The following is a 19,402-nucleotide window of genomic DNA, read 5'->3' on the forward strand; positions in this document are numbered from 1 at the left end:
TGCTGAGTATAAAGTGAGAGAACCATTATTCTGGTATAGTAAATCTAGGTAGGAAGAAACTCAAAATTCACTAAATCATTTTCTCAATAAATTTATTTGAGAACTTATGTGCCAGGGTTTGATCTAAGCAACCACTAAAACTAAAACCTCATCTGTCATGAAGATAGACAGTAAATAATCTTGGAATTTTATTTTTGTTTATGTCAGGATTGACTTTTGCTGCAGTCCACTGTTTGTCTGGAAAGTGCCAAGGGAGCGTCATGCTTTACAGGGCAAATAAATATCCCTTAGAAATGCTGGGTCCTGTGACATTTATGTGGAAGGCCCAGGGGGCGCCTGGTGACACTGCTGAGAGCAGGCAGTTGTGGATCTGGCTTCATCCAGCCCTTAAACAGGTATAATCCTTGACATTGTTTCTCACCACTCAGTCGCTGGATTCTTGATTACTGTTAGAAATCAGTGCTACGAAAATTTAAATCATGTGAAAGTTTGACTGATTGCTCGGTATTGGGATATAGGGAGGATAGTTATGTTAATATTAATAAGTGAAGCAAATCTTGACCTGACTTTTGGTAAGCCCTGAGTAGAAGTAGAGATGAAGCCAGTCTTATACAAATGACTTGAAAAGGTGCATAGAACTAATGCTTCCATCATTCTGAATTGGTTCATTGTATTCATGTGCTTGTTAGAGCCAGTTTGATGATGAGAATCTGTTTTGAGTAATTCTGATAATTTTTTAATACTGCATTTAGCTTAGCTTCCCTCTTTTAGCATACTCATTGCTTTCATACAGTAGACTGTAAATTTTCTCCAAATTTGTCTTTAAACTAGTTTTTTTAAAAAATTGGTCAGAGTAGTCACATTGTTTTCATTAATTTTGGACTTTTAGGAGTTCTTTTTTTTTGTTTTATGTGTCAAGCACTATTCAGAGGAATCAAAAAAGCTTTTTGACAATTTTAAATTTAGCTTCATTTTTGTGAGATAAGCATATAAATTTTTACAGGTAGAAAAAATAAACTAAACCAACTTAAACTTGTATTTAAATTCGGAGTTTAAAATGTCTGAACGTGTCCTTAGGATATCTTAGAGGAGGTAAAAGCAGTGTGCCAGTGTATGGAACCTACCAAGGCAACTGTCTGGATCCCAGATCCCCTTCTGACACCGTCTCAAGAGAAAAGCCAGATTGACCTGCCTGAAGAAAAAATCGGCAAGAAAAGAAAACGGAAAGATGATGGGGAAAACGCTCAACCAGTTAAAAAAATCATTGGTGATGGAACTAGAGATCCACTTCAGCCATATTCTTGGCTCTCCTCAAGCACAGGCATCGTGATCCGGTATGGGCTGAACCTCCTCTGAACCTAGTGAATGTTTTCAGTGAAGGCGGGCTCTGTTTTTGTCAGTGAGACAGACATTATATGCAGTATAAAGCCCTTCTCTTTCTTTCAGTGATTTGACTATGGAGATGAACAGATTCCGGCTGATCGGTCCTCTTTCTCACTCCATCTTAACTGAGGCGCTCAAAGCTGCTTCCGTCCACACCGTAAGAGTAAACCTGATTGCATTGCTTTATTCTGGTCAGGTCCTTCTTAGCGAATTTGTGAAACCTAATATTTAATTCGGCAGCATTTGGGGCCATAGCTTATACATGTTTGTTTGCCTGTTTATGCTTATTATCAAAGATTTTTTATCTTTCATTTCTCCTGGAATAGCAAATCTAAGTGAATGTAGCAAGTAAACTGATTGGTTCTTATTTAAATACAGACTGCTCCTGCAGCTTCTGAATTTTGTAAAGGGTCTTAACTTCTGCTCCACAGGTAAGTAGGTAACAGGGAGCCGCCCCTAAAATCTCTGAAAGTGTGTGCCAGGTTTCTTTGTTTGTATTTGTGTAATGCATATTCTCTGGGGTTCATTCTCAGGATGGCCTAGCAGGTTGAGAGCAATGTGTCAATGTGCCTCTGTTCAGTAGAGCTTTTTGCAAGGATGCTGTTTCTTTGTGCCATCCAGTGTGGGAGCCACCAGCCACAGGTAGCTACTGAGTGGCTAGTGTGACCGAGGAAGTGAGTTGGTCCTTTTACTTATTTTAATTAATAGGTAAATTCAAAGCTGTCTGTGTCAAGTGGCCACCATGTTGATTGCGCAGGTCTGGAGAGTAGAGTAGATGAGGCATCAGACTCAAATGTGAGCACTTTGGGTTCAGATTTGGTTCATTTTCCTGTATTAGTGCCTCTCAGCGTCCATGCCTCTAAACTGATTGGACATGTCTGATACAGTGATAGACCCGATCAGAGTTTGAGCTGCTGAAAGACAGATACTTTAAAAACCAAAGGTGACCTCTGTCTCTTCACTGTTTCCTCACTAGTCTCTGTCATCTCTGGCCTGGGTCCTGAAGCAGCTTCTCAACTTTCTTTCATTGTTCCCATTTTTGGCTCCTTTCTCCACACAGGAGGCAAAGTGATATTTTAGCAATTTTTTGTTTTTTTCCAAAGGAAAGTGAAGTGCAATTTTTTTTAAATCAATTCATTTATTAGTTTTTGCTGCACTGGGTCTTTGTTGCTGTGCGGGCTTTTTCTCCTGTTGCAGTGAGCAGGGACTACTCTAGTTGCGGTGCACAGACCTCTCACGGTGGCTTCTCTTGTTGCAGAGCACGCAGGCTTCAGTCATGGTGCACAGGCTTAGTGGCCCCAGGGCATGTGGGATCTTCCCAGACCAGGGATCCAGCCCATGTCCCCTACATTGGCAAGCAGACATCTTAACCACTAGACCACCAGGGTAGCCCCATTTTAGCAATTTATGCTCATCGAGCCTCTTCCTGATTCAAAGCTTTTGGATAGCTTCTCATTGTATGTGAGAAAAAAAATCCAAAGCCCTTAATTTGACTGGTAATCTTGTGCCTCCATGCCTGTCTGGCCTTATCTCTTCTCACGTTCGGCGCTTCAGCCACACTGGCTTCTTTCAGTGGTTCCTGATTCTAGAATGTGTCACATCTCACGTCCCTTTGAGACTGTCTGAATTTTCTGTCTCTACTCCTCTTCCTGGCTGAGTCTAAAGGTTTCGACATCTGTATCACTTTCCTCTAGAATTCTTTCCTGATCTCCAAGTTCAGTTAAATCCTTGCTGCTGTTTTCATTCAGTCTTGCGCCGTTCCTCAGTTTTTATGTCTAGATTTGCTCACATGTCTTTGCGATGTCCGTATCTCAAGACTCTGAGCTTCATGCTGGCAGGCTCGGGGCAGTCCTCTTCCTGACTCTGTGCCCCAGGCTTAGCGCAGTGCCTGGCACTGACTAGGCATCCCACACTGGCTAGTAAGTTGCACAGGGAGGATTCGAACCTGCCAAGTTTGGTTCCAGGATCTGTACTTTGAATCACATGCTACCTGAGTTTCTGTGAGGTAAGGGGCTCAAAGTATTAATATTATAGGTTAGACTCTGTAGGGGAACATCCCCCTTCAGCAAACTTTGGTATGAATCACAGCTGTAAAGTTCTCTTCCCGGGCATGCATATGGTACTCGAAGTGCTGTTTGAAACCTCAGTTCCTAATTCTGTTCAGAAAAAAGGGCAAGTAAAATACATTATTTCTTGAAATTTCTAGAAATACTATAGTAGTAATATCTTCCTTTGCTAAAGACTTCTTCAAAAGGGGTTTTGTTTTGGTTTTTCTTCAGTGAGGAAAATTGTATTGCTTAGTCTGGCGATGAGGTTGGCAGTGTGGGGAGAAGAGCAAGGAGCAGGGTCTCTTGTGTTGGCGCTGTGCTCCGGAGACCACAGGCGTGTGGACGTTAGTCAGGTAGTCTCTCAGAAAACGCAGATATTCTTCTTAGTGCATGAACTCTGGAGAGAAGCATAGTCCTACGTCCTTGTCTTTGGTTAGAAGAGTTGTTAGTCTGATGTGACAGTTTCCCTGGTTCCTCTCCAAAAACATTCATTCTAAGAAACGAGGATGAAAGGATGGAGGCCAGTAGCACAAACGTTTTAACCCAAATTTTTAAGCCTGATCCGTTGTGTGTCTGGTGAACAGGAGCTGTTGTTTTCTAGGAGGGAGAGGACACAGAGAAGACACCTCACCGTTGGTGGATTGAAAGCTGCAAGAATCCTGATAGTGTTTCCCTTCATCGCAGACAAGCAGCCATTTTTGACTTGCTGGGAGGTATTCGGGGGAACGGGGCTTCCCAGGTGGCGCTAGTGGTAAAGAACCCGCCTGCCAGTGCAGGAGATGCGGGTTTGATCCCTGGTTGGGAAGATGCCCTGGAGGAGGGCACACCACCCATTGCAGTACTCTTGCCTGGAGAGTCCCCTGGACAGAGGAGCCTTGCGGGCTATGGTCCGTAGGGTCACAAAGAATCGGACACGACTGAAGTAACTTAGCACTCAGCATGCATGCGGGGGAACACGAGAGGAAGATGGGGAAGATGGGAGGAGTGGGAACTGGGTTAAAAGAGCATCTTGCAGCTGAGCTACCTAAATGTAGTGGTGCTTTTTACTTTGAAACCGTTAAAATACAGCAAGAAGCACAAACGGGATGTTTGTATTTTAAATAAATAACTGGTATTACGCTACTATACGTAAATGCATATACCAGCTACTAAACTGAAATCTTACTTACTCACACATGATTGCATTTGTATGTAAAGCTCCTGTAGTTATTGATAGGGGTATCCGTGTTCATGTTGTAAAATGACCTGTTATGTTAACTTAATGTTTTTGGTAAAGCTTCACTCTTTATGAATGTTAATTTATTCTCTGAAGGTATCATTGGGAAGATAAAAGGGAATGTGTGTCTTTATAAAATCAGCCCAAGATGAAAATTTCATTAGAAACATTTGAAAATGAAAGCAAAATATGTATGTATTTGTGAATAACTTCCTGTTTGTGTTTTCTTTTGTTGCTAAAGGAATAACATCACCAGCAGAAATTCCAGCAGGTACTATTCTGGGACTGACAGTTGGTGATCCACGAATAAATCTGCCTCAAAAGAGGTCCAAAGTTTTGCCCAATCCAGAAAAATGCCAAGGTAAAGTTCCTGAGACAACCCTGGTTTTCCTTAACAACTGTTCTGACTAGTCAGTCCCATTAGAAGAATTCCATCAGTGACAACTTCTGCAGTAACTTTATCTGTAGAAAATTTCAGGCCATCTTTTTACTCGCCTACCTTTTCAAGGTGATCATGATAAAAGGAAATGGTGTATCAGGAAGTATCTTTAGCTGTAAACGTGTATCCTGATCCTTATGTTCATTTTTTCCCCTGAGTTCTCTATTTTCAATATCTAGTAAAAACCTGCCTCTGCAAACGGGGTTCTCTGAAAATGCCTGGCTTTTCAGAATTTTAATTGTGAGGAAGGGACCCGCACCCGCAGCTGGTCTTGTGCTCTTTGGAAGCCTCTGTCTGACCATACAGATGACCCAGGTTCGAATCCTGGCAAGGCCATCCCAGGTGCTGAAGGGTAAGAGGTCTCGGCTTAGAGTCAGTAGCGTGGCCTTTGGGGGTTTCTTAGGGGACGTGGTTGGGGGTGGGTGGGGGCTGGCTAAAATCTTAGTCTGATCTGCACAATTGTGATAATGCCTCACTGTGTTTACTGTCATTTAAGCCCAGTTAATTGGAAGAATAATTAGAATCAGTCTGTCAGTTTTGGGAGAAAAGATACTGAACTGGTGTGTGTAGTAACAACTTGAGATTTGTTTTTTTTTTTTACCTTCACAAGTAGGTAGATAGCTTATTAAGGGGGCAGTACAGTACTCTGCCAGAACCTTAACATGAAAGGTGGATTGGATGAAAGAGGAATTTAAGATATATAGGTAAGTTAGTTAATTAGAAAGTCTAACACTTTAATCAATGAATTGTTGGCTCTTTCTTTTCTTTTTTAATAGCACTATGGTTGGGTACAACCTTAAAAGTTAGAGCATCTAATACACTGATAGTTGTTGACTGTCAGAACGATCTCAAAACCTCAGTTAAACTCTGCTTAGTCTGTCTTGCTGCCTCAAATCCTTTTTTGAAATAATTTTTTAAAATTCCTATTGGGGTGTAGATTTACAATGTTTTATTAGTTTCAGGTGTACGGCAAAGTGAATTTGTTATTCACATACATTCAGTTCAGTTCAGTCGCTCAGTTATGTCCTACTCTTTGTGACCCCATGGACTGCAGCTGGCCACATACATACATGTATATCCATTGTTTTTAAGATTCTTTTCCCATATAGGCCTTTACAGAGTATTGCGTAGAGTACCCTTCGCTCTACAGTAGGTGCATGTTAGTTATCTATTTTATATACAGTAATGTGTATATGCGTCAATCCCAGTCTCCCAATTTATTCCTCCCCTCTTTAGTTCCTCATCACTTTCTGCCATTAGAGTGGTATGATCTTAATATAAATCTGTTCAGAGAAAATTAAAGTCTATCTTGAATAAACATTACAAAATGATAACCAAGATAAGCCTAGTTACCATCTGTCATCATACAGATTTATTTCAATATCATTGGCTATATCCTCTGTCCTGTACGTTGCATCCCCATGCCTTATTTATTTTATAAATGGAAGTTCGTGTCTTTTAATCTCTCTCAACTATTTCATTCATCCCTCCACAAGTCTCCCCTCTGGCAACCACCAGTTTGTTCTCCGTATCTATGACTCTGTTTCTGTCTTAGGTTTTGTTTTTTAGATTCCGCATACTAGCGATATCATTTGGTATTTGGCTTTCTCTGTCTGGCTTAGCATAATATCCTTCAAGTCCATTCAAGTTGTTGGAAATGGCAAAATTTCATTCTTTTTTATGGCTGAGTAGAATTCCATTGTATATGTACCACATATTCTTTAACTGTTCATCTGTTGATGGTCCCTTAGGTAGCTTCCATACCTTGGCTATTGTAAAAAATTGATGCAGTGAGCATAGGGGGTGCACATATCTTTTCAATTGAGTGTTTTTATTTTCTTTGAAAACGTACTGCAAAACAGAGTTGCTGGATTGTGTGGTAGTTTGATTTTTCGTTTTTTGGGGGAGCCTCCATTCTGTTTTACACAGTGGCTGCACCAGTTAACATTCCTACCAACAGAGTATGAGGATCCCCTTCTCTCCATATCCTTGCCAGATCGGTGTCCCCAGGAGGACGCCCAGTTGCCTCCTGCCTTTCTGGGAAACTTTAAAATCAGCAAGTAAAGGCTCTTTTCAGACTGCTTCCTCTGTACTGGTTCTTGGAGCATGTAGATTTTGTGTGCACCCTTTCAGAGTGGGGCCTGTGTTTCCTGTAATCCTCCAGCCGTCCTGTAGTCAATCCCAGCTGGCCTTCAAAGCCAGATGTTCTGTGAGCTCATCCTCTCCATACAGCTCCCCAGGCTGGGGAACTTGATGTGGAGCTTGGGCCCTTCGCTCTTTTGGGAAAACTCTGCATTTGTGATTCTCCTCCTGTGTTCTGTGGGTCACCTACCCCACCCGCCTAGCCCAGGGAGTGTGTGACTTGACTCTACCAGGTCTCTACCTCTCCTCTCCAGTTCCTTCTTTATTTTCTTTACCTGTATGTAGTCTTTTCTGCTAGTCTTCAAGATGTTCTCATACATAGTTGCTCTGTAAACAGTTGTGATCGTCCTGTGCCCATGTGAGGAAGTGACTTCAGGGTCTTCCGAACCGTCTTGACCACCAATCTCACAATCTCAGCGCATCACAACTGCAGAGTCACTTCCAACTTTTTTTTTCTTTTTCAGCCATCAGACCCATGTGGGTATGTTTTGTTGAGTGATCTTTTGTGTTGGCATTTTAGGACCTTAACCTAAACCCATGAATTGTCTGATTTTTGTTTTTTCTTTTTTTTCTTCTAATTCTTAAGTCCAACAAAACAAAATCCGAAAGATATTTTTCCCCCTAGTGTTTAAATAATTGCATATAGGATATCTCTTCTATCAATATGCATGTTTATAACTGAAACAATTCCTCCCCCTTTCCCATTGGAGTACTTTTTGACCAGTGTGGCTCGTTTAAAGGGATGAAACAACCTAGTTCACAGAAAATATATTCATTTGAAAGGAATGAGAGCAATACGTTTTACAGAAACGAAATTCACTCAGTTCAATAAAAATAGGGTTGTTAGAGACTTGAAATAAAAGGACAGAAAAAAAGGACAGTATCTGTTAGCTCAGGACTTTTGGGTCAGGGATGATATAAAGAGCCCTGAAGCCTGTAGTTAAAATATAACTTGTGCAATCAGAGAGTATGGTCAAGAAGTGGTTCTTCACCTCTGCAGTGATGCCTAGAATTTGATTATCTTCCCTGTGGAATCAGGCAGTTATTTTGAGGAAATTTAATGTAATATTTGCATCTTATACACTAAAAATAAATGTCAAGTAAGTTTAGGAGCCTGTGCTGTTTCACAGATTATGAAACCAACTGTAAGAGTTAACAGTTTCTATTCAAGTAAATAAATTACTTCCTTAGAGAAGTAAATGCCTGTAGAATATTTTCCTCTAACAGAAAGTCCTGTAGCATCATTTAGAATTTGACCCTTACTGACTTAAATTAAAGAATGTGATTTAAGGCTGTTTCTTTTGCCTCTTAGATAATGAGAAAGTTAGACAGCTGCTTCTGGAGGGTGTGCCTGCGGAGTGTTCGCATAGCTTTCTCTGGAACCAAGATATCTCTAAGAGTGTCACAGAGAATAAAATCTCGGATCAGGTAACTAATGGTAAAGTCATGAAAACAGGTTGAAATTCATCACTTTAGAGACCATAAAAGTTATTTCATACTTTATAGATGCCCATAGACTTCCTTTTATTTTTAGACTTTTGATCCCTTACTTAATGGTATAAACAATGATTTTTTTTTCTGTTTTAGAGAAGAATAATCTCTAGAAAAGATGAATACAGAGACTTTTTCTTGAAAATGATAGTCTTGTGGTTTAAATATGTTTTTCATTCATTATTTTTTTCCCCTTAAATGTTCTCGGTCTGTAATCTCACAATGATTGAGCTCCTGCCAGCACCAGGTATTGTATTCAGTGATGGGGCAAATGCCTAGGATACAGTTGAAGAAGTACAGAGTATGAACGGAAGCCTAAAGAATGGGTACTGAGCCCGGACTAGGGAAATTAAGGAAAGCTTCCCAGATGGAAGAGCCTGTATTTGAGCAAACTCTTAGGTGGATGGTCAGAATTAACCAGATTTCTTGGGGTCAGGAGCCAGGAGTCAAGGCTAGAATGGAGAAATGATTGTCCAAGTTGAGGGGAAGGGCAAGGGCCCAGACCAAAAACAGGGTGACCTGTTCAGGAATCTCCAAGCAGATAAGTATCTTAGAGTTAAGGGTGAGGCAGGAGATGGAACTGAAGAGATTAAAACGGGGGTCCAGTGTAAAAGACCTTGAGGCATCTTTGCATTTGGACTGAAGATGTAGGGGCCATTGAAGATTTTAAACTTGGCCATGACATGATTAGACTTCACTCTGGCAGTGTTGTGGAGACTAGGGATGGGGAAGAGGGGGCCTGAGGAGCTGGAGAGAGGACACATGGTTGGATGGCCTTAAAAGAGATCCTTAAAATAGTCCAGATGGCATGGTGGGGGCCTGAAGTGTGTCTGTGCAGCTGGAGTGGAGGGGCTGGGGAGTAAAACTGACAAGACTCAGTGACTGATTGGAAGATGGGACATGAGAAAGAAGGCTTGTGGGTTAGCTTCCAGGGGTCTAGCTTGGATTTAAGAGCTCAGCTGAAAGAGAGCCAGAGCCAGGTCTGACTTGTCGCTCTTGTCTTCCCAAGTGCTAGCAAAGTGCCTGGTGTATCACAAGTGCTCAGGAAATATTGGAATGAACGAGTAAATGAATGAACAGTAAATATTTGAAAGGATGATGAATGAGTGAATGAGCTGTGAGGATTGTGCATCCTTCTGGCTGGGGCACAGTAGAAGAGAGGGACACAGCGGGGCAGATGAGCTCGATCTCCGATAAACCAGGTTTGAAAGGCCTTGAGTTGTCCCAGGAGCAGATGTCCAGGAGACAGGTGTCTGTCTCAGGAGGAAACACTGGGGCTATAGACATATATACTTTGGAATCACTAAGGGTTAAAAAAAGGAGACCCAAGACTTGGTCCTGCATGCAGGGCATTCCTGAGTTAAGCTCTGTCGCTGGTGGAGGTGGTCTCTGCTGTGGTCTTCTCAGTCGAGTGGCAGGCCTCTGATACCTGCTCATCTCCTTTGACAGCTGGCAAGAAAAATCTGAAAGGATGTTGTTACCCACTCCCTCCAGTCCACCTGACAGATAATTTGTAGCATCTTCTGTTTTAGGACCTGATGAGAAATTTTCTCAAAGAGCTGGAGTATTATCCAACTCACTTCCCTTGAGAAATTGTTAATTATTCATACCTCCTTTACTTCATGACCTCCAATCTTAACCAAAGTAAATGTAAGAGTGTTAAAATATAAGATTAATCCTGATATAAGAAACGAGCAGAATGAGTGTATGTTGTTTTAGAATGTTAATCATCTAATATTCTAGACCAAATTTAAGACAACATAGCATTTTCTACCAAAGCAGTTCTATGGAGGAAAACCATCCTGGGAGGAGTACTCTGTACTTAAAATGGCTCACATTTATTTATTGAGAATGCTTTCTTCCTAAAAGAGTGTTTAACTTTCTAAAGCTGCTTATAGGGAGACCCAGTAGGATCTCCCAGAAGACTAGAGTTGTTTGTCTTGAATTATTTTCTTCCACTTCAGGATTTAAACCGGAAGAGGAGTGAATTGCTGGTGCCCGGGTCACAACTTTTTTTAGGTCCCCATGAATCCAAGGTTCCTATACTTTTGATTCAACAACCAGGAAAAGTGACGGGTGATGACCAGCGAGGCTGGGGAAGTGGCTGGGATGTCCTGCTCCCAAAGGGCTGGGGCATGGCGTTCTGGATTCCATTTGTAAGTGACTCTTTTGATACTAACAGTTACAACATTCAAGATGCATTCTTAGGGAGTGCCAAGTGCTGAAAATCTTCCTGACTTAATGCAGGGCCTAGAAATTGAGTGCCAGTTTTCTGCCCTTTGAGCTATAATCTTGGATACGAGATAATTTCATAAAGTCCCTGGAGCCAGGTTCATTAGTAAGAGTTGTGCTGACATTTGGCGAACTTTTGAGGTTTTAAAAGTGGCCTGATTGTTGAATAGTAGTGGCACCAAACGAGGTTTTTTGTTTTTGTTTTTACTTGAAATTTGTTATAGTTTAAAAGCAAAATATTTAATTTTTATAGATGTGTAGAGTACAATTGTTTTTTGTGTTGATCCATATATTCCTCTTTATTAACTGCAGCTAAAAAATTTTTTTAAACACTAATGTGTGTTTGAGTTTTCCTGGTTAGTTTAAATAATTACTTTTGAGAACATAAAGGACATGTAGGACTGTTGGATTCATGCAGGCAATTAATTTTAGTCCTTATGCATAATGCAAAAGATATTTAATCATTTAGGAGTGGGGTTATTTTTAAAGATAACTTTAAACTTATGAACTGTTTCAAATATACAGAAAGTGACACTTGTGTACTGTCCAGCTTAAGAAATAAGCCATTAAAGGGTCATTGGAAGCACTCTATCCCTCTCCAATCCCATTTCCTTCTCTCCTTCCAAAGGAATCACTGGCCCTATTGGCGTTTGTTGCTATCATGCATGTTTTTATAGTTTTATTAATTGTGTGTGTATGTATCCCAAACTAAAATAGCTAAATTTGTAACATGGAAACTTACGTTACCATATGTAAAATAGATTGCCAACGGGAATTTGCTGTATGGCTAAGAAACTCAAACAGGGGTCTGTATCAACCTAGAGGGGTGGGATGAGGGAGATGGGGGGGAAGTTCAAAAGGGAGGGGGTATATGTATACCTATGACTGATTCAGGTTGAGGTTTGACAGAAAGCAACAAAATTCTGTAAAGCAATTATCCTTTAATAAAAAAATAAATTAAAAAAATAGCTAAATTTGACATGTTTTTACTTGCTCTGTTCACTCAACATTGAGATTTTTTTTTTCCATGATGATTGATGAAGCTCTAAGTCATTCATTTTTACTGTTGTATGGTAACTCTTTGTAGAGTAATTCCTCAGTGTATTTATCCATTCTCTTTTTGATGGGTATTTAGGTTTCTCACTTTCCCCATACAAAGAATTCAGCAGTTGCCCTGTAAGTTGGTATGATGACAGAATCTTTCTGGCCTTTCTTCTAGATCTATCGAGGTGCAAGAGTCGGAGGGTTAAAAGAAACCTCAGTACATTCTCAGTATAAAAGGTTGCCTAATGTCCCAGATGATTTCCCAGACTGCCCTGCTGGGGTTCTCTTTGCTGAAGAGCAAGCGAAACATCTTCTTGAGAAGTACAAGAGGTAAGAAGCTGGCTGCTCGAGTTTTCTGTCTTAAACGGAAGACACGCCGCCCAGCAGTGTTTTTCCTGGCCTCAGGGACTTCTTGACTGTATCACGTGGACTTCGTAGACTTGTCAGCATTCCCGAGACATGATTGAAGAAGACATTACTTAGTTAGGAGACGGCCCTATCGCTGGATTTTATTGTCCGTGCAGGTTACAAACCCTTCTCTTGGTTATTTGATTCAGTGATGATGGTGTACTCCTGAACTGTGGACCTGAGTTCCAGGCGCTTGTTAACAGATTCCCACTACTGAGCCCTGCCCCTCAAAATGGATATTGTATAGTTTTTGTTTTTTTTTTTTGTAATGGTTATAAATGGAGTATATATTTATGAAATTTTGAAGAAAGTATGGAAACATATAAAAATACTTTATAAACTAGTGTATTCCTTTTATCCAGAGAGATATGCACTGTTTTTGCATTTTGGTATCTATCCATCTAGACTGTTTTCTTTTCTTTTTCCATTGGAAGAGTGACCAGTGAGAGGCTGTATTTCCTTTATACTCTGGAAAGGACACCTTGGGCACATGTATTTCCTGCTGAAATCCAGTAGGCTCCTGGAAGCACAGAAACCCTCTTGTTTGTTGTGGCATCTGCTGTGTCCAGCCAATGCCCAGTGGGCCCGAATACTTGCATCTGTTAACTGATGAATGGGTGAATAATTGAATGTTGTGTTTCCTTGACTCTGAGCTCCACGGTCGTGCATTCCTGTGCATGTCTGCAGCAACAGAGATGGGCCCTGCCTGACTTTCCAGGTTTGAAGGGTGGACAGATGAGCTGTGGTTTGAATGATGGATGAATAAGTGGGCAAGTGAGCGGCAAGAGGTTCCTGGATTCGGGCTCACAGGCCCTTTTGAGGGCAGCCGTCCTGTGCCTCCCATAGTATTCAGGGGCTTCTCTGTGCTTGTTAAATAGTAATTGACAGAAATACTTATTTTTCTATATGTATACATTTTCAAAAAATTTAATCAATTTTTAAATTACTGGTTTATTTGGCTGCACTAGGTCGGCTGCGGCAGGCAGGATCTCTGATCTTACTGGCAGTGTGCAGGAACTTGAGTTGCAGCATGTGGGATCTAGTTCCCTGACCAGGGATTGAACCTGGGCCCCCTGCGTTGGGAGCGTGGAATCTTAGCCACTGGACCACCAGGGAAGTTGGAATTTTTTTTTAAAGCATTATATGACATACACTATTTTGAAACCTGCTTTTTTTCATTTAACTGTATGTTATGGAAAATTTTCCCACATCAATAAATACGACTCTACACTATGTGTTGGCAAACTTATCCTGTAAGGGGCCAGATGATAGCTATTTCTGGCTTTCTGGGCCTTGTCTCCATGGGAACCGCTCAGCTCTGCCGGCATGGTGCAAAAGCCGCCACAGAGGATGTGTAAACGAGTGGGCCTGGCTGTGTTCCAGGCTCACCCTGTGGATTTCCTATCATTTTCATGAGCCATAAGATATTAATCTCTTGTGTTTTCTCAGCCATTTAAGAGTGTAAATCCATTCCTAGCTCATGGGTCATACCTGGCCCCTGGCAGTGGGCCAGGTTTGTCTGGCGAGTCAGTTTACCAATGCAACATGGCTATTCTGTGATTTATCAGTGGCCCTTTATGTTCTTTCTGCTTTTTTTTGCTCTGTGCTTCTGTGAACAGCTTTCCCTATGCGTCTCTACATATTTGTCCAATTTATTCATTTAACACATGTTAATTTAGAACCTGCCATGTGTCGAAAACTTTTCTGGGCCCTGAGGCTACAGCAGCGGTCAGGGCAGGCAGTCAGTTCTGCCCTTGTGGAACTTACTCGTTTTGGAAGTGCGTGTTTCCAGGCTGGTGGGAGGGATCCAGGAGAGGTGAGGAGGCTAACTTGCAAGACCAAAGTCCTCAAGCAGGGAAGAGGGGGTGGCATCGGGGCACCAGGGGAAGGGGTGGCGTTCCATAGGATCAGGCTCAGTGCTCTCATTTTAACAGGCTGGAAGCCTGACTCTGAAACGCTACAGATTTAGGTAGGCTAGACTCTGCAAAGAAGTTGGGTGGTAATCTTCTAACCGTGCCTGTCTTCTCAGTGAAAAATAGGCAAGGAAATATCATCTAGGAATAAGGGGGAGAGAGGCTGTCAGAGATTTAAGGAGCGAGGAGTTGATGTAAACAGTGTTCTTGGACAGTGGAAGATGGACTCACCGGGAGAAACCTAGGGGATTTGGAAGAAATGTAAGAGCCCACTTGAGTTTTGTGTTGATATTGAGACCCTTCAGGACTGTTGCATGCTCTTCCCCAGCCATGTTCTGCTAGTCTGGTGCTGGAGTGGGGAAGGAGGAGGGTTGCATGTAACCAGGATGGGCTTTGCCGGGGGAAGGAGTTGAGGGTATGTGTAAGGGGAACCTGTGTGAGCTATGGAGGAGGGCCCGGCAACCCACTCCAGTGTGCTTCCCTGGAGAATCCCCTGGACAGAGGAGGGATTGCAGAGTCGGACACGACTGAAGCAGCTTAGCAGGCAGGCTCTGAACTGTGGGATCTAGGGTTATAAGGAGAGAGATGTGAGGATGGTGGGGGGCAGTGACGAAGTGGGAGAGTAACCATGCGGTAAGTCCCCTACGTGTGAACCTCCAAGTTGTGAACTTTCAAAGATGTGAGCGTGTGTTCCATCATCATCACGTGTGAGTGAATTGCAGCTTGCCCTCTGTCTCCTATTGTGTCTTCACCGTTTGTTATCTCTTTTTTGCAAATTGTCCATCTCTCTTTTTAAAGGTGTTTGGGTGAGGCCAGTACCCTGGGAGAATTTTTCACCGGGTGCTCCTCTCAGAGGCCAGAGCACGTGTGGTTCCATCTCCAGGATATAGGCTCACACTGAACCCCTGGTCATTTGCATTTGGGTCTTAGGGTGCAGCATATAGTAAGAAGCAAAGGCAGGAAGGACAGTCTGGGCCTGTCCCCGAGGAGACCGTCAGTCTGAAGATGCAGGCTCTCACAGACTCCCCCTGCCCAGAAGGGCCCATAGCCAGGCTGCTCTCTACCTCTTGGGGTCATTAGGTACCAGAGCAGACCCTGGTTCCCACTCATCTGTGGTTTTCTGAAGGTTCTCCTTCACTTACCTGTTGCTGGAAAGGTCAACTGGGGTCATTCATATGGAGGGCAGTTTGGAAATAATCATCAAAATTGCAAGTGCTCATAATACTCGCTGCCTCAGCACTTCCACTCCTGGGACTTGATCCTGTGAACATACTTGTCCTTGTGCAGCATGTTCAAGGTTGTTCATGGCAGCAGCGTTTGTAGAAGCAAAAGCTTGAAAATAACCAAAAAGCCCTGCAGGAGATAATGCCCTGTCTGTCTAGATAACCGAGGCCATAATCACCCAGTGGGATGAGCCTCGTGCAGAAGAGTGAGGGTGTCTAGATGTGCTCATATAAGGTGATCTCCTAGATATTTTGTTAAATGAATAAGGTTAAGCAAAGAGCGCAGGATCTGTTTGCCACCGTTTATGCAAGATGGGTAAAAACAGAAAGAAATATGCACATTATTTGCTTGTATGTTCATAGAATGTCTGGAGAAGGATATATAAGGAACTGATGATGATAGTGACTCTGTGGAGGATAGTGGGGTTACCAGAGGTCAAGGGTGAGAGAAACTTCACCATCCCCCATCTTGCACCTTGGAAACTTCAAAGCCTGTTGAGAGTGGGGGCTGCTGCTCGCTGTGGTGTGCGGGCTTCTCACTGAGGTGGCCTCTCTGGTTTCGGAGCACAGGCTCTCGTTATACCCTTCAGTAATCTTCTGGGACCAGGGACCAAACCCATGTCCCCCGCATTGGCAGGTGGCTTCTTAATCACTGGACCACCAGGGAAGTCCCTGCAGGTTTGTTTTTTAAATAGACATGGAGTTCAGTGGCCATGGTTCTTTTGATTGTCCATCCTAAACCGTTCAAAATTGGTTTTCCTCTTTGATTCCATTAGACGTCCTCCTGCAAAACGGCCCAACTACGTTAAGCTTGGCACCCTGGCACCTTTTTACTGTCCCTGGGAGCAGTTAACTCGAGACTGGGAGTCCAGAGTCCAGGCTCAAGAGGAGCCGTCTGCAGTTTCCTCTCCAAGTGGTGGGGAGAGCAGAGATGGGGTGCCTTGTGTTCCCGGGCCTGGAAGGACTGCTCAGCTGTCTGAGAACCAGGGCACACCCCTGCGTGACTCCAGCGAGCCTGAGGGAGTCATGGACACGGATTCTCCAGCAGGGGTGGAACCCGAGGGGGCGGCCAGCCAGAGTGCCGCCAGCAGCCGCCTTTGCGTTCTTAGGTAAGTGCCCAAGACTCCAGATGCCTTTTTTGGATTGTCTGTTTTTTGATACTGAACCAGGCTCCAGGGTGTAGAAGTTATCATGGTGCCTTTACACAAAGGCCAAGTGAATTTACAGACCTTCTAGCAGGGAAAGTCAGTGGATCCTCGAGGGCCCAGGGGAAAGCCTAAAATCACACACACTTGATTTGGGGCATGATGCAGCTGAAATGATTTAAAATATTGCCTCAGTAGAACTAAACCAAGGCCGTTTATGACCTATTTTATTTAGTCTTTGCTCACAAAGCAGTACCCTCACGGTTATGATCTTAAGTAATGAAGAACCCCTGCAAGCATCCTTTAAATTGCTGAATTAGATTCCTTCTCATTGGTTTTGAATGACCTGCGTTTGTGGCTGATGAGGTGATTCATTCATTCATTGTGATACTGTTGTAGCGCAGAGGGGACTGTGTGGAAGGTGTGCTCATGGTATTGCTGCAAGCTATTCGATCTGCTTATCATTTACCCTGTGTTCTGTGCTCTGATTTTAAAAGCATGCCACCCCTTTGCTTTATACCTATTTTTCTGTATAATACCTTATAGTTTCATATTGTTCCTTCTGACTTTTCGTACAAGTGCCCCTTAGGCTTTCTTTTTCCATCAAAATTATCAGTTACTTTTTAACCCTTCCACTGTGAATACAGCCGTAGATTCCACCCCACCATTTTATTTTTCTCTGCCTTCAGCTTTTAACCTTTAGTCCTTCAGTCTCAAAATAGTAGACACCTGAAACAGATTGTTAGAAAAATGTAAAAATGTGTGGTTTTAATTTTTTAAAAATTGAAGCTTTGATCCTTTTCCCACATTGAGTATTAAACAAAAAAGAAAAGCAAATGAACTCTAGCAATGCCCAGTCTCCTGATTGCTTATGTTCTCCATGGACAAAATATCTTCACAAGGCTTGTCTCCCCCTTCACGTAGGAGTAGAAGATTACTGAGGCAGCTGTCAGCCTGGTGCGGGCCCAGGCTCGGGGGCGGTCGGGCGACCCAGCGAGCCGGCGGAGGGCAGCAAGGACTGACCGGAGAGGCCTGCCTGGCCGTGCTGGACGGCTTCCCCAGGGCCCTGGTGTGGGTCAGGCTGGCCCTGCTGGGGAAGGGCAGCCCCAGCCCGCACACCCTGATCTGCATCCCGGACAAGGAGGATCTCCTGCAGCTCGGCCGCGATCGGCTGTACCGTGGGCCCCAGGAGCCCAAGCACAGCGACCCATTCAAGAGCCAGATCCGGGAACAGAAGGAGAAGAAGAAGCTGGAGAAGAGGCCGAACCGAGGGTGTGCCGCGTCTGAGGGCCTGGCAGAGGGGGACCCTGCGGCCGGACCCCAACCCCTGACCCTAGGCTTGTGGTCAGGCCCCCTCCCGGTTGTGACTTCTCACTGCTCCAGAGCTCTCCTTGGCTTTGTCACCCAGGGAGATTTTTCCATGGCCGTCGGCTGTGGGGAAGCCCTGGGGTTTGTTAGCCTGACGGGCTTGCTGGACATGCTGTCCAGGCAGCCAGGGCCAGAGAGGGGCCTCGTGTTGCTGAGGCCGCCTGCCTCCCTGCAGTATCGGTTTGCGAGAATCACAATTGAGGTGTGAACGTGGGTTCACATCACGGCACAGAGAAGACCTGTGTTTGCCAAGTCTCACAGCCAACCAGAGAGTGTTCCCCTCCCCCTGCCCTGCCTTCTGTTTCAAGATATCACGCGAAATTCCTTGGAAACGAGAATAAAGAAACTTACGTATTTATGCAAATGGATAAAATGTTTACATCATTCCAGTAATCTCATTGATTTCCATCTTTTCCCATCCTCGCTGTGATACTTTAAAATTATTTGGCATATAGAGCCAAAAGCTTTTGTATTTTGCTTTCTTGGCCTGTGTAATTCTTGCTGAAAATAATTAGAAACTCTGGTTGTCTTCTTGCGTCCTTTTTTCTTTTTTTGATCAGAAACCAAGGGCTGTCAAGTCTATTTGAAAATTCTTGTAGTCATGTGATAAGCGATGACGACAGCTGTTTAATGATTTGATTGTTACCAAGGAGGAAAAGAGGGCTTCCTGGGTAGCTCACATGGTGAAGAGTCTGCCTGCAATGCGGGAGGCCTGAGTTCCATCCCTGGGTGGGGAAGATCCCCTGGAGGAGGGCATGGCTGCCAACTCCAGTGTTCTTGCCTGGAGAATCCAATGGACAGAGGAGCCAGGCGGGCTACAGTCCGTGGGGTTGTAAGAGTTGGACACGACTGAGCGACTTTATTTTCAAAGAGAAGACTAGAAATGTCTGGTCTCTGTACTTGACCGGTGGGTCCCCTGTGGGCCACATTAAGTTCTGTGCTGTAATCAGCATTCCCGCCACTTCACACCATAAAGAAGGACATCATGGAAAATGTATTGTTGCTTCGGCAGTTTGGTTTACGGCAAAAGTGTTGAGATGGAATTAGAGTGGGGATCTATGGTTTCATGACCCTTCATCTTCTGTGTTGTTGACTAGCACATGTTTCCAGGAGCTACTTAATTTTCCTGTGCTTTTTGTTTTTGCAAAGGCTGTTTCAAAGCCATAGAGGAGCATTTCTCAAAACATGTTCTATGAAATATATGACCTAAGAAAAAGAGTCCAAGGACTGAGTGATTTTGGAAACTCTGGGTTAAATACAGTTAAGCACTTCTTTTAAAGGAATTCTAGAACCTTCCATATGATAGGTACATTGTGATTCTCTAAGAAGTGGATAATAGTCCATAGTATC

The 19,402-nt window shown here is 43.3% G+C and overlaps 1 protein-coding gene across 1 annotated transcript in view; it reads left to right on the plus strand.

The window, feature by feature from the left end:
• Positions 1–18,574, plus strand: part of POP1 (POP1 homolog, ribonuclease P/MRP subunit) — a 38,314-nt gene extending 19,740 nt beyond the window's left edge. Inside the window, exons 7-16 of the mRNA XM_065902783.1 lie at positions 208–395; positions 1,078–1,334; positions 1,447–1,540; positions 4,033–4,144; positions 4,889–5,008; positions 8,541–8,656; positions 10,684–10,875; positions 12,171–12,325; positions 16,316–16,648; positions 17,609–18,574. Of these exons, the coding sequence (XP_065758855.1) occupies positions 208–395; positions 1,078–1,334; positions 1,447–1,540; positions 4,033–4,144; positions 4,889–5,008; positions 8,541–8,656; positions 10,684–10,875; positions 12,171–12,325; positions 16,316–16,648; positions 17,609–18,260 (2,219 nt within the window). The 3' untranslated portion in view covers positions 18,261–18,574. The remainder of the gene's footprint in view (positions 1–207; positions 396–1,077; positions 1,335–1,446; positions 1,541–4,032; positions 4,145–4,888; positions 5,009–8,540; positions 8,657–10,683; positions 10,876–12,170; positions 12,326–16,315; positions 16,649–17,608) is intronic.
• The last annotated feature ends 828 nt before the right edge of the window (positions 18,575–19,402 follow it).

Source organism: Muntiacus reevesi, chromosome 12 (assembly GCF_963930625.1).
Source record: "Muntiacus reevesi chromosome 12, mMunRee1.1, whole genome shotgun sequence".
NCBI classification, from domain to species: Eukaryota; Metazoa; Chordata; class Mammalia; order Artiodactyla; family Cervidae; genus Muntiacus; species Muntiacus reevesi.